The following is a 15,342-nucleotide window of genomic DNA, read 5'->3' as shown; positions in this document are numbered from 1 at the left end:
TTTTAATATTTATTTAATATCATTTAAATAAAATTTTATAAATGAAGTTTAGCTTTACAAAAATTTGTATATCATCTAATAATAATAACTAATTATTGTACATTTAAAATATTTTTTATTTCGAAAAATAATAAATTTAAATTAAAAAAAAAATCATATTGCTTTATTCAAGTAACATTTATCCATAAAATCCACTAATCCTAGGACTTTTAAACTTAAAATCTTAAAGAGTGAACATTATGAATCCTAAAGGTGAACATTATGAATTTTGTAAGAATTTTAAAATTCTAATAAAGTACTATAATTTATTTTCTTAAGCTTAAATTGAATATTTTAATTAAATATTTTAAAATAAGCTTAAAGAATATTTTAATTAAATATTTTTAAATATCAAAAATTTTATAATTTAACATTATAAAAGTTTGATTAATTTATTTTCATTCGGTCATTCTATAACGATAACTACTATGAATTAAGTTTAATATTATCAAATGTAATTTACCAGTAAAGAAAACATACTACTAATTGTATTTGTTCAAAATCAATTCATTATATAATATCACTAATCATATAATAATTATAATTAAAGATGATCTTATATACCTTTTCTTCAATTTGAATATTAACCAGATCTCAAATATTTGAATAACTTGAATACACCAAATATTTAGTAAACTTAATTACCTTATATTACTTATTTAGTTAATAATTTATTTAACATTTATTATTTAACTTTATTAATTTATTAATATATTAAAATAAATAAAACAAGCAAGCAAAAAATAAAAAAGATAAACAATTTACTAAATTTAACTTCAAAGTTCAGAAAGTTCAAACTTTTAACTTTGAGTTTCAAAGTTGCTTTTTTTAGATACTCTTATTTCAACTACAACAGATTAACAAATAGTTGTTCTCATTCTCAACTACTGAAGATTTTTTTAAAAACACAAGAATTCAAAAAACATTCAGAATCTGGTCTGCTTGTTTCCTGTTACAAATTAAACCAGAGGTGCCAAAGAGACATTATCCGTTTGCAGTGGAGGATATAAAGGGACACCAGTGACATAAAAAAAATTAAAATTTATTTGCTCAAACATTGCTTCTAAAACATTTATGATAGCAAATATGGTTTATCGGACATTCTGCAATAGCCATGCATGTGCTAATAAAAGTATGCTAATAATGTATGTACTTATTAATTATTCAAGTATTTTTCATTTTTGATATAGCCCTCCCCTTTGAGTATTTCTGAATCTGCCATTATGACTACATATCATGATATTGGAGGTATTCATAATACAGTAGAGACTCGTTAATCGGAACCCCAGTAATCGGAATCGCCGGTAATCAGAACGATTTTCAGTCGGACTGTATCTTGCTGAATTGAACGTTTTTGATACTAGATTTACTTCTAAAGTATAATTTTCATGTTTTTATATTCTTCAATATATTTATTTTGTTTGTACAAAATAAATAAATAATTTTTAATGATACAATAGCCTCGATTATTATTATAAAAATTTTCGTTAGGCTTAAAATCGATGAAAATTCAGCAGGAAGCGACACGCAACGGAGAAAAATTTGAACATCGGACAGGTTAATATATTTTTTCGTACATAATCGGTAATCGGAACAAATCACTAATCTGAACAACCCCAGTCCCCAATTGATTCCGATTTTCAGTTCTCTACTGTATTTAAATTTACTTTTTATCAATCTTATATTTAAGATCTAAAATCTTGAATAACTTTTATTATATGTATTTGCAGATAATATTTGTCCATCTCTAATTAAAATATAACGTTAGATCACATATAATGATACTGGCTAGTTTGTTTCTAAAAAGGAAATATTCAAACATAGATGAATGGAAAAATTGTTGTTCGGCTTGTATTCTCAAAAAATCATTTTATGGCTTTTGTAATAAAATAAGGGCCTTGGAAATAATACAATTACATTCTTAGGATCAACACAACATTGACAACTGCTACTGTATTGATACACAAGAATGGGCTAAAAATCCAGAAGTACTACGATTTAAGTAAAATGTTTTCATTGTGACCTTCAATACATTAAAATACATTGATTTCTCTCAGGTTTTTCTTTCTTTCTTTCATAATAGACAAATTATCTAAAAGTTTTGCTGATTTATATTTCATTATATATTTAAACATCCCTAGAAACTTTCTAAATTAAGATTTAGGCTAAATTCTTTTGGAATTCTAGTAGGCTAAATTTGAATTTAGTTTACCTAAGGGACCCCTTAACACGTTGACTGCCAAGTGACTTTTCAGGATTCTGTTGTAAAACGCCAACTGAATTTAATTATATTATATTATTAAAAACTCTAATCAGAGTACATAGAAATGATCAAAAAGCATATAGAATATGTTTTTCTTAAAATAAAGGTATTACGAATTATCTCGTAGTTGGCTTATGTAACAGAAAGCTCTTCGCTAAAGCCAAACTACGAGTTAATTCGTGCACAGACACGATTCGTCCTGTCACTTCGCTACAGCCAATCGGAGATGTGCGTCTAAATTCATTAGTAATAAATCGGATATAGAGGCGAGCACATCACATTTACGTCTTTTTTGAGAGTGTTATTTTTTATTTATTTTTATAATCAAATTATAAATATCCCAATATGGATAAGAAAAGACCACTGACTAAAAAACAACTTGATTACTACACTAATCTAAGTGATTCAGAATCTGACAAAATTTTTGGTGAGGATGGTAACGACAGTAGCAATTATGTACCATCTGAGGATTTAAGTGAGGACAGTGATTATGACGTCGTCTCCGAACCTGAAGATGAGACTATTCTCGAACCTGAAAGCAATGACGATGCGTCTCAAGCAACCACATCAAATCCAAACGATAATTTGTGAACAGAAACTCAACAAAATCCTGAACTATTTATTTTTCAAGAAAATGTTGGTTTGAAATTGGATACGACAAACCTTACAGTGCAAATGCTGGTAGACCTATTTTTTTCGGAAGAATTTCTTGCATTACTGGTCGAACAAACGAATTTGTATGCTGCACAAGAAATTGCAAAACATAAAGAAATAAAAAAATCTAAAAGGGTATCACAGTGGAAAGACGTCAGCACTGCAGAAATGAAAGTTTTTATTGGACTTGTATTACAAATGGGTCCTTGTTCTTTTCCTTCAATAGAACATTACTGGAGCACAAACGAATTGTATAATATAATGTTTTGGCGATCACATATGAGTCGAAATAAATTCCAATTGTTACTGCGTTATTTTCATTTAGTTGATAGCTCAATAACATCTTCTGACAGTTATATAAGGTAAGACCTATACTAAACCATTTCAATAATATTATGCACCAAAACTATGTGCCTGATAAAAATATGTGTATCGATGAATCAATGATGTTGTGGCGTGGAAGATTGCATTTTCGCCAGTACATAAAAAATAAAAAACACAAATACGGTGTCAAACTGTATGAACTATGTGAATCCGATGGTATTGTTATGAAAATATCAATTTACAGCGGAAAATCTGAAGGAATTGACAGTAATTTAGGCCACACTACTGATGTTGTCTTACACTTACTTGAAGACTATCTTGATAAGGGATATACCGTATACATGGATAATTTTTATAATTCTGTTGCTCTTACGAAATTACTGACTACACGAAAAACTTATGTGTGTGGAACTCTGCGAAATAACAGAAAGGGGAATCCCAGAGATGTGGTAAATCGAAAACTGAAAAAGGGGGAGTTTATTTGGCAGCGAAATGGTCCTGTTACTGTATGTAAATGGAAAGACAAACGAGAAGTCCTTACCATTTCAAACATGCACGTTGTTGAAATGGTAGAGGTGTTCAATCGCAATGGAAAATGTTCGATGAAACCAAATATAATTCGAGATTATAATCATGGAATGTCTGGCATTGACCGATCAGATCAAATGCTATCGTACTACACAGCTCTAAGAAAGACTATTAGATGGCCCAAAAAGGTTGCATTACATATTATAGAGATATATATACATAATGTGCACAAACTCTTTCAAAAAGCAACTTCTTCTAAAATAAAACTTATAAAGTTTAGAGAAGCATTTGTCAAAGCGTTGATTGGAGAAGAGATTCAACCAGTTTCAAAAAAAATTAAATTGCAAGAGCTTCACTATTTACAGAGTATCCCACCTACTCAGAAAAAACAACATCCGACAAAGCCATGTCGAATTTGTACCAAAGCTAAAAAACGCCGAGAAACGCGTTATTTCTGTCCAATCTGTCCAGAGAAGCCAGCCCTTTGCGTAGAAGATTGTTTTAAAAATTATCACAAACAATAAAAATATCGTTTTGCTTTTGATTTTGAATAAACTTTTTATGATATTTTCTGTTCATTTAAATTTATGTTTCTGTTTTATAAATTATCACAAACAATAAAAATATTGTTTTGCTTTCGATTTTGAATAAACTTTTTATGATTATATTTTCTGTTCATTTATTAAGAAATGTTCTGTTCATGTAAGCCAAACTTGATTTTTTGTTCTTGCCCCTGAAGCGATCTATTCATATTTACATTGATATACTACGAATTACATCGTAGCTGCACAAATATGGCAAGGAAACAAACTACGATATAACTCGTAGGTGGCGTCCTAGGCAGAAACGGTAACTACGAGTCATCTCGTAGATGGCAGTCAACGTGTTAATTTTGAGTTGTAAATCTTTTCCACCAAAATTAAATTCTATTAAATTCAAGTTTTTAGCTAACTAGGGGATGGCATGATGTTGGGGTCACTGATTTTAATCAAACTTGATATGGTTATAGTGAATCCCCAACATCTGACATGTGCCAAGCAGTAAGGTGCAACACTCAAAATTAAACGAGAAAATTGAGGTTGAAAATTGTAAGTCACTTAAAACCTTCAGAATTCCAATCCTTAGTAATGAGACTGGTGGCTCAGTGAGGACATGCCAATTTCATAATTGTGAGATTGGCGTTTCAAATCTCAGTGTTATAAATGTAATTATTTTTATTGATACTTTTAAATTATACTGTCAGAGATAAAAACTAATTTATTTTTAGAAAACTACAAATGCACAATAAACATGGTATTAAAACAATAAAATCTAAGCTATCTGTTTCAAGTAACAAGCCAATATCAAAATCAATTAATAAATGCTACCTAACAATATTTAGCCCACCAGTGGCTGAGCGGTTCTGTTGTTAAATGCTGGGAGTTCGGTCGCAGGTTTGCGCCACACTCAGATGAGCTGGCTACATGGAGTTTTCCGGGTTTTCTCCACATTTGTAACACTTGAATATGGGCCAGTTTCCCTTACAAGACCTCCCGGAAGGCATTTTCCTTTGCGTAACATCATGCCCCAGAGAAGGCAACAGGAAACCACTTTGGATGTAACTTCCCCTAGGATACACCTCGGCACATTACTAACTACTTACTAACCTACACCAGGTGTTTGCCAATGTCAGGAATCTGATATGGGATACAAAGAAAAAAAAAACAATATTTATTTAAAAACAAAACATGTTCTGTATATTTATGTATAGCTCATACTTACTCTGGCAACAAAGTCATTGTTCAATCTAAATGTGTCTATAATTGCATTTGCTAAAGAACAAAAAGATGGCTTCGATATCTCACGTTAACATCAATAGCATAGAAATGTGTTCTGCAGAAGAATAACTGAATAACAATATTACAAAATTTACATTATATAAAAGCATCCTTCAAAATGAAAACCTAATTGCAGCTAAGGGTTCTTCATCAATTTTAGAAGTTGCAAAGGCAGTAGGAAAAAACGTCAACCACTGATATTTTCCAATCTGATATGGTATGAATGATTTGCCTCCAAATTACTTGATAATGGAGAAGTGTTTTTAAACATTAATCAAGTTTGTTTTTCCAGTGACATATGTAAATCTTCTTCTTATTGTAAAAATCTGCATTTATTCAATGTGCACACTGCACAAATGTTTATTGTTTCACACAGTTCTACAACAATTATCATCCACAAAACTGTGCTCCTGGAAAGCAAACAGACTGAATAATGTTAATAAAAATGTATTTTTTTATTAACAAAATTGACCTTGAATAATGATAATTTTGTTTAAATCTAATCTCTTTCCAAATAAATTAAAAGAAATGCTAGTATGAATCCCATATGTATTGTACTGTACATGAATATTTGAAAATAATTTTAAATATTTATTATATTTATTTTAAATAAATATAATAAATTTAAAAGTGCCAAGAATAAAGTAAAAATTATAGTTTTAGGATTTTAAAAAAAATTACATTGATACTACTAAAAACAAATTACATTGAGACTCAAAACACCAACTTCACGATTATGAAATCGGCATGCCTCCACCAAACCATTGGCCACATTTCTAAGGATTGGAATTCTAAAGGTTTTAAGTGATTTGTAATTTTTAACCTCAATTTTCTTGTTTAATTTTGAGTATTGTGCCTTACTGCTTGGCACATGTCAGACATTGAGGATGTACTACAGCATCACTGAAAAATTCCTTACACACTTATCTGTGTACCCTATAAACAACAGTGTGATGTATAACTACATATTATAATGCTGCAAAGAATGAGAGCAAGAATTGGCCATGATACAACATGATACAGCCAATGCTTTCTACTTCTGACAAGGAAAGCAATATATGACTATAGATGGTCAAACAAATGAGAATGAGTCAAGAGCAAGAAATGCAAGAAGTAGCAAACATGACTTATATGGTATGAATAAATCTATAGAAAGAGTACAACAGGTATGGAGATTTATAAGGATTAAGGGAATACCAGAAAAGTATGTAAGACTTGTAAAGGAAATGTATAAGAGAACAATGACTCAAGTACAGAGTGGTGTAGGTATGACAGAGGGATTCATTGTGAGTGTTGGACTGCACCAGGCCTGTTTCTGTTTGGTTTAGTAATGGATATATTAGTTGATGTGAAGAGCAAGGCACTGTGGAATATGTTGTTTGTGGACAACATTGTGCTATGCAAAACATTCTGAGGTAAGATAGTAAAGAAACTGGAGGAATAGAGGAAAGAGCTTGAACAGAGAGGCATAAAGATCAGAGGGGCAAATACAGTATATATGGCATCTGGTGGAAGGAATGAGAGTTATATATAACCTCAGGATAAAACGTTAATAACAGCTTCCAAATTTAAGTATTTTGGATCATGTGTAGCAAGTGATGAAGAAACGAGTGGAAAAATCAGCATAGAATTCAGAGTGGATGGTTGAACTGAAGAAAGATGAGTGGGGTGCTGTGTAATATAAGAAAATAAACTGCAAAATAAAAGAAAGATTATACAAAACCATGGTAAGACCTACAATATGAACAGTGCTGAAACATGGCCCAGGAAAAGAAGATAAAGACAGTGGAGATGAGAATGCTGAGATGGATGCGTGGTGTGATGAGTAAGGACATATTAGGAATAATTACATAAGAAGAACAGTCAAGGTAGATCCTATAAGTAAGAAGATGCAGGAAAATATATTAAGATGGTTTGGACATGTGGCGAGAAGTGAGGACTACATTGGAAAAGGATTGGGAAGTTAAAATAGGAAGGAGGAAATAAATAAGACTGAAGCTGAGATGGAGAGACAACACGGCAGAAGATTACAGAGAGAGGGAAAGGAAGGGGAGAGAATGCCATGGATATAGAGAAGTGGAGAAGACAGATTAAAGATGGGAATGCTAATCCCATATAAACATGGGAAAAAGATGAAGAAGAAGACAACGATGTGGCTTATCTCACAGGTTTATGCATTCAAATAACATGGATTCTGGAAATCAGCCAGAAAAAATGTATGGGTATCTCACAAATACAGTAAATGCTAATCTCTCATGTTCAAACTGTGTTATGTGTATTCAATATAATTTCATGTTACTAAAAATAACTAAGTCTGTCAGTTTGAGCCAGATACTGAGTGGAACTGGTCCATATGGACACACCTAGTATTAATTAATTCTTCTACAGAGTTATGAAAAACAGTGGTATTGCATTTTCACAGCTATTTTCCAGACAATGAAAGTATTGTCTTAACAAACAAAAATGATAAACATTAATATTTATTGCCAGAAGCTAACCATGATCTGATCTGGCAAGTTACAACATTAATTATAATTTATTTAGAACTTAAATGATGGTACAAGGTCTGTTCAAAAAATACACGGACTGACATCATAAAACAAAATGTACTTTATGTAGAAGTTACATGTCTGGGTTCCCTTCAAAGTACTCTCCTTCCCAACACACACACTTATCCCAACGGTGTTTCCACTTGTTGAAACAGTCCTGTTACGCTTCTTTTGTAATGTCCTTCAACGCCTTCGTCACATTTGCCTTAATCTCGGGAATCTTCTCAAATCTTCTTCCTTTCAAGGGCTCTTTGAGTTTGGGAACAAGAAAAAGTCACAAGAAGCAAGATCAAGTGAGTGGGGGTAGGGGGAAGAACAGTGATCGAGTGTTTGGCCAAAAACTCACAAGTTCTGATGGTTGAATGGGCTGGAGCATTGTTGTGATGGAGAAACCAGTTGCCACTCCTTCACATTTCTGGCCTTTTGCGATGGATGGAGTTCCTCAGACGTTTCAGAACATCAATGTAGTAAGTCTGGTTCACTGTGGAGCCTTGGGGAAGTACTCGTGATGAACAACACCCTTAACATCAAAGAAAACTGTCAGCATCACCTTGACATTGGATCGAACTTGGCAAGCTTTTTTGAGTCTGGGGACGTTTCACCCACCCACTGGGACGATTGGACCTTCGTTTCAATGTCACTGGGACGATTAGACCTTCGTTTCCAAGTTTAACACAAATTTCACAGCAAGTTGTTGCTCCTTCATGTCATTCATTCTGAAATCCGACAAATGAAAAAATCGCACTTCACTAAAAACCACGTAGCTAATCAACAAATAAAGATATCTGTAATCAGGAAACGGCTTTATCACCAGAAGATCTGTACAAACCTAGCGACACCAATCGGATTCCCCTGGAACCAACTGGAGCCGCGCAATTCAAACAGTCCGCATATTTTTTGAACAGACCTCGTATGCTAAAAACTTTCACTTTACTCGGATTATGCTAGGTAATTGGTTCCCAAAAAATTATTTTGCATTAGACATGTGTTCAACTTATAGTATTTTATGTAGCAAATAATTCCATTTAGGAATATTTCTTTTCTATAGAGGTTTGTTTAAACAGATTTTACTGTATTTTTTTATATAATGACTTACTAAAACTTCATAGAATAATTTTATAAGTATAAATTAATATTAATTTTTAATCATTTGATTATGTTTAAAAACTATTCTCAGTACAAATTATTTAAAATTAAAATAACTAATAGTCACATACCTCAATTATTTCCTGAATTACTTTCATACCAGTGGGAGTAAAATTAATATCAAACTGATCTTTTGAATCAATGACAACATAAGTTGCTAAAGTTTCAACTCTTTGATTTAGGATAGAATCAACAGCATCCTCTGAAGGAGATAATAAAACTACACAATTAATGTTGTAATCTGTCTTTTGTAATAACAATTAATAATATTTTCTCATAAAAAATTTATAACTTAATTAAATTACCATAAAATTTTATTTAATACATACCATACATTCTACCTTTGTTTTTTCCAGATGAAATAAATACAGGATGCTCTTCAATTGATCCTTCATTATCAGCTGTCTCAGTTTCTCCAGAATCTGATTTAACATCTGTATCATTTAGATTATCAGAATCGCTTAATTCTTCACTACTTTCATCAGAAAATAAATGACCAAATGTTGAAGCAATTTTTTCTAATATTCCATCTTCATTTTCAGAATCTGAATCTGGAGGATATGCCACAAGACTACCAGAATCTAAGATTTAATAAATTTTGCATTAATTTTGGTTTTGCTGATTTTTTTTAAATATTGAAAATACAGTGAATTCTTGATCTATCATTTTTGGCAGGACTTGGGGAAAAAAACTGATGAGGAAAAATGATTGACATGGGAAATTTATGATGTTGATGTTTTTATTGTTTATCTTGTATGAGACATATTTTTTCAGTGATAGGCTTATACGATGGCTTTCTGTAATACTAAACAATATGGTGCATGTGCACAGACATTTGTTTATTCTAAATTTTAAAAAAATTGTTAAGAATACTGAAATTTGTTCTATTTTCTTTTGATAAGAATACTTAATATATTGACTGTTTTCTTGCACTTGAAGATGATACCATAAAAGTGTCAAAAATGTTACTGAAATTATAAATTTTTGTCACTTATGATGTATTGATTCTCTTATGGAAAAGGGTTCTGACTTTTCTCATTTGTCCAGACATGATTGCTCCTATCTCAAGACAACACAGAGTTGCAAACCTTACAACTTAAGAAGAAAATCATCATATCTGCCCATTGAAATTATTGTATTTTACGTAAAATTATGATACATCCATTCCAATGCTTAATATTTCTATGGATAAAAGATAAAGGGCCTAAGTATAAACAAGGTTTGCCCTATGTCAGAATCTTGTAAACTTTTTATCTGCAATCCCTTCTTACAATAAAAAAAATTCTTTGGCTCCATTTAGCAAGTTTTCACAACTCTCCCTTATAATATATGATGCAAAACAAACCTCTGAATGGGCATAAGCTAAAAATTTATGTTTTTTCATACAATTTCAACATACCAAACATTAACAAATTATTATTAACAAATACATAACATTCCTTTATATACCATACTTATTTCATATGCATAAACCTTAGTTTTTCTAAATTTTTGTGACCATCTAAAATTTTTAGTCCTTGAGTGGTCACGGCTCTGTGCCAAAAATGTTTCAGTTCTACAGTTCACTAGATGGAAACTAGCTGTAGGTACTACATTAATACATCTTATTACATTTTGTACAAAGAAACATAATAGCATTTCAACAGAATGTTTATTTACACAAATTTTCTATTCACATCAATTTGAGTATTTTATCAGTAGGTCTAAAAGTATAGCAGTTAGCAGTCTTAAAAAGTATGACAAAGATGCATCTTATAATCAAGAATATACGATAGTAGCCAATCTAAAACTTCTGAAAATTTAGTAGCCCTTTAGTAGTCAAAAATCACAATAAAAAGACATGAAATATCAACAAAAAGACAATAAGTATAAAAATAGTGATTGTGAAATTGGTTTTTTTTTAACTAACAGTTGTTTTCAGAGTGAGGTATATTTATGAAATTATTGTACAAAACCCTATTATTGTACAGACATTATTGTACACTGTACAGCACCTGAAATAATCATACAAATATGATAATTATTGTACAGATGGCAACTCTCAGACAATATGCTAATTTTTACCAGAGTTGCCAGGCTTTAAGAGAAAACGTTGCCAATAAAGTACAATATTTTGGAAAGCAGTAGACAAAAAGTAGCCAAAAATCACAATAAAAACTGGTTAGCTATAGTCAAATGGGTTTAACTGTTAAATTTGTTGTGTTTTTATTTTTAGTACATGAAAATCAGTGTTTCAATTTAGCATTCTCTATTGTGAGTAAAACAATTGATGCAGGATAGCATTTTTCTTTCAGTTAAAATACAGAATGAACATTGTGGGAAAATGAACATTGTAAGAATGAAGAATATGGGAAAAATTAACATTATATATATGGGTTCTTATTTGGGATTAGAGAAAATAACTGATAGATGCAGAAAAATGATTGATACACGAACAATAGATTGAGAATCCATTGTATTTTTTTAGATATAATTTATTTCTTTAAATAATTAATTATGTAAATTATTATTGTAATTATTTTTGAAAAAAAGAATAAATACTATAAACTTCTAAATAAATATGACTGAATACATATTATTATAAAAATTCATCAGTATAGTCCTTTGCCTAAAAACCCTTCAGAAACTAAGGACAATCTTATTGCAGAAGTGAATAAATTTTTTTCATGGTACTTTGAAAACCTGAGAACTCAAAGCTATATTACATCAGTAAGAGCAAAAATTGAGCCAAAGATTACATAATACAATATTAGCTCATGATCTTAATAAAATAGCCAATAAAAATACTCTAAAGTATTTTATATTTAAAAAATAACATAATTTTATAACTTTTTTATCTTGTAATATATAAATGTAATGCTTTTACATTGATTCTCTTTTATTTACAGAATATTTTATTCATACACATCTAAACTGTTACATATAAACCTTATAACTCACCTAATGAATATGTAAACAACTTTTAAATGAGTTAACAAAATATGTATGCTTATACAAAGTTTTATTTTTATAATATAGCTACTGAACTTATATATTACAATAAGATAAAATATAAATATTAAAAAATACAGGATGAAATATATTGGTAAATATTATAAATTTGAGCCTAAACAAACAAAAACTATTTTGAACTCTTCTAAATATCCATTTACAATTCAAGATCACTAGCAGAATCTACCTTTGTTTATCAGCTCTTCTCTGCATACATTATAAACAAGACCCTATAAGAAAAGATTGATTACAATGGCTGTGTTCCAACAATTTTGAACAGACATTTAGAAAACTTCAGAATATTTTTTTGTATTTAGTCTCCAATTTTGTAATTTTTTTCAGGTAAAATATTTTTTCACCCACTGCAACATACCATGAGATTTTACACTTCCTAATCTTTTTGGACGTGCTACAGGATGGTGTCTAATTACTGTCATTCCCATTTCTTCATCAGTGTCATCATTATCTCCAGATGATGAATCAGATACAACTCTTGAAGTTAAAGATCTAGTATCACTATCAACTATATCTGACAGCAGGATAGCATCTCTATCTGTCTGTGAACAAAAGATTGGATTGCTGTGATCCTGAAACACCTATAAATAATTAAACAAACTGCATTTCAGCATTTTAACATAATTAATATAAATATGATTGGTTATAAATATATATGTAAAATTAAACTAATTTTAAAAATATTACCTTAATTAAAACTTCCCAAGGACGATAATAATTTTCTGATTCCATAACTGGTTCTATTATTGGTTCCCATACAGCAATATTTTGATTAAAATATAGAAATTCCAATTGGAGTTCCGTTTTCATATAAGGCTAAATAAATTATATTGTTATTTAATAATTTTGTAGAAATTACAACTAATGTAAGCAACGTTATATGACAAATTAAGATCTTTTAATGGAATAGAGTATATCAATTTATTCAATACATTCAAAAAAATATCTTTAACCCTTTGATGAATATTCATATATATATATATATATATGTTACCGGCCAAACCCAATTTCAGGCCAAACTGATTTACGTACTATAAATAGGTGCCAATGTAAAAAAAATGATTTTGTGTAATTCGAAATGCCACCACAGTACACCCTGTAAAAATAAATAAAAGATAAAATATTTTATATGTTACGCTAAGAAGCACAAATAAGTTCATTTTTAATTTTAGTTTGATTCTAAAAGTTATTTTTATTATTTTGTTTGAATTTTTGAAAATATTTTCGAAAGTTAATTACCTTTAAAAATGCATGGCTTAATAAAAAAAAATACAAACTGATAAGTACTGATTAGCTTACTTTTATTTTATAGTTTTGTACAAGTGTTGTGTCACTTCTAATCAATACCGTTTTTGGTTAATGTTACCCTAGGTATCGAAGATGGTAGCTCGTCTCCGATTCCAGCAATCAGAAGATAGGGAACAGTGGGGACGCACATTCTAACCTAACCTAACCTAACCTATTCTAATAATTATGGTAATTTATTAGAATAGGTTAGGTTAGGTTAGAACGTGCATCCCCACTGTTCCCTGTCTTCTGATTGCTGGAATCGGAGACGAGCCGCCACCTTTGATACCTAGGATAACATTAACTCCATTTTTTATAATTAAGTAGACTATGTTTGAATAAATATTGTTCACCTAATTGATTGCCTATTAATTTTATTTTAACCATTAATATACTTGAATAATAATTCTAAATTAGTTCAGCCTAGGACAAACTAGTTTGGCCTGAAATCGGGTTTGGCCGGTAACATATATATATATATATATATATATATGTTATTCAAGTTTGTATCATTGTAGTAAGCTCATATATTTATGGACAAATATGAAACTTTACAAAAAGATAGAAACAACTCTTGACAAGTCTAGAAAACTTCTTCTACATGGGTTTTGTAAGTCTCACAAGATTTAGCCTACAATTTTCAGCATAAAGACAAACATGTCATCTAGTCATTCACACATGCTATTGTCTTCTGAATTATTGGAGTTATTCAACACAACAAAATCAGAAAAAATATTGCCTAGTTTATTAAAAAATATAAATTAGAAAATTATATATTAATTCTTAGAAGCAAGCATAAAATTACTTAAGAGAACTAATCATACATGAACACAATGATAGTAAATTATACAGACTTTATTGACTACAAAGGAAATGAATTTTGGACTATTTGTCCCCCATCAATACATATCTGATTAAATACATTAAAAGTTTTGGGATTACATTTCTAACTGGTTACATATGTGCACTAAAATACATCAGAAATAATGTTACCTGGAAAGTAGTAATGATGCGTATTATAGTTATGTGGGTGACAACTGAATTTGTAAATATTGCATTAAAAATTAAATAAAAGATATAAAATTTTAATAAAATAAATATCCTAAAAGTTGAAGTGTTAATAAAAAAGAAATATGTGTAAAATCTAAAACATATTAATGTATAAAATTGGTAAAATGAAAATCTAAAAATAGTAACATTTTAGGATATTTATAGCATTTGTCTATAACTTTCAACTTATCTTGCATTTCAATTATAAAACCCTTTTAATTTGGATAATTAAAATGCATGGTTTATTACATATTTATTATTATGAACAAATAACATCTTAATAGTAGCATTTTAAAATTGTATGTTTTTCAATTTGTTTAACAAATAAATATAATACAGTAGACCCCCCTATAACACGGGTTCATATAACACGGATTCGTATAACACGGCGAAAAAATATTCGTATATATATATTGATCATATTCATATAACACACTAAAAGAGACTCGTATAACACAGTAACACATCATCGCCAACTTGTGTTGCGATAGGATTGGTCAAATCTGGACCAATAGCGGATATTGTACAAACTGTTGAGTTTAAACGAGCACTGGACCTACTAAATAACATTTATTATTCAACGGCCATAAAAATTATATTTTTATTAATGATGTCTCCAAGGTCAAGTTATTTTTCTGCAAAAAATTCGCTGATCAGGAAACACGTGTCCACCATTCGA

At 30.0% G+C, this 15,342-nt stretch overlaps 1 protein-coding gene across 6 annotated transcripts in view; it reads right to left on the bottom strand.

The window, feature by feature from the left end:
* The window catches only part of LOC136988851 (intermembrane lipid transfer protein VPS13A-like), a 368,680-nt gene that overhangs the window by 131,770 nt on the left and 221,568 nt on the right, over window positions 1-15,342 (bottom strand). For 5 of the 6 annotated variants that reach the window (XM_067286838.1, XM_067286837.1, XM_067286841.1 and 2 more), the window contains 4 exons: window positions 13,014-13,142; window positions 12,685-12,907; window positions 9,650-9,901; window positions 9,392-9,540 (listed from right to left, as the gene is read on the bottom strand). In XM_067286838.1, the coding sequence (XP_067142939.1) occupies window positions 9,392-9,540; window positions 9,650-9,901; window positions 12,685-12,907; window positions 13,014-13,142 (753 nt within the window). The remainder of the gene's footprint in view (window positions 1-9,391; window positions 9,541-9,649; window positions 9,902-12,684; window positions 12,908-13,013; window positions 13,143-15,342) is intronic. The other variant, XM_067286842.1, reaches the window with a different exon arrangement.

The sequence above is a fragment of the Centruroides vittatus genome, unplaced genomic scaffold, assembly GCF_030686945.1.
Source record: "Centruroides vittatus isolate TY-2023 unplaced genomic scaffold, ASM3068694v2 scaffold_386, whole genome shotgun sequence".
Classification (NCBI taxonomy): Eukaryota; Metazoa; Arthropoda; class Arachnida; order Scorpiones; family Buthidae; genus Centruroides; species Centruroides vittatus.
This window is presented reverse-complemented; position numbering and strand designations above follow the sequence as displayed.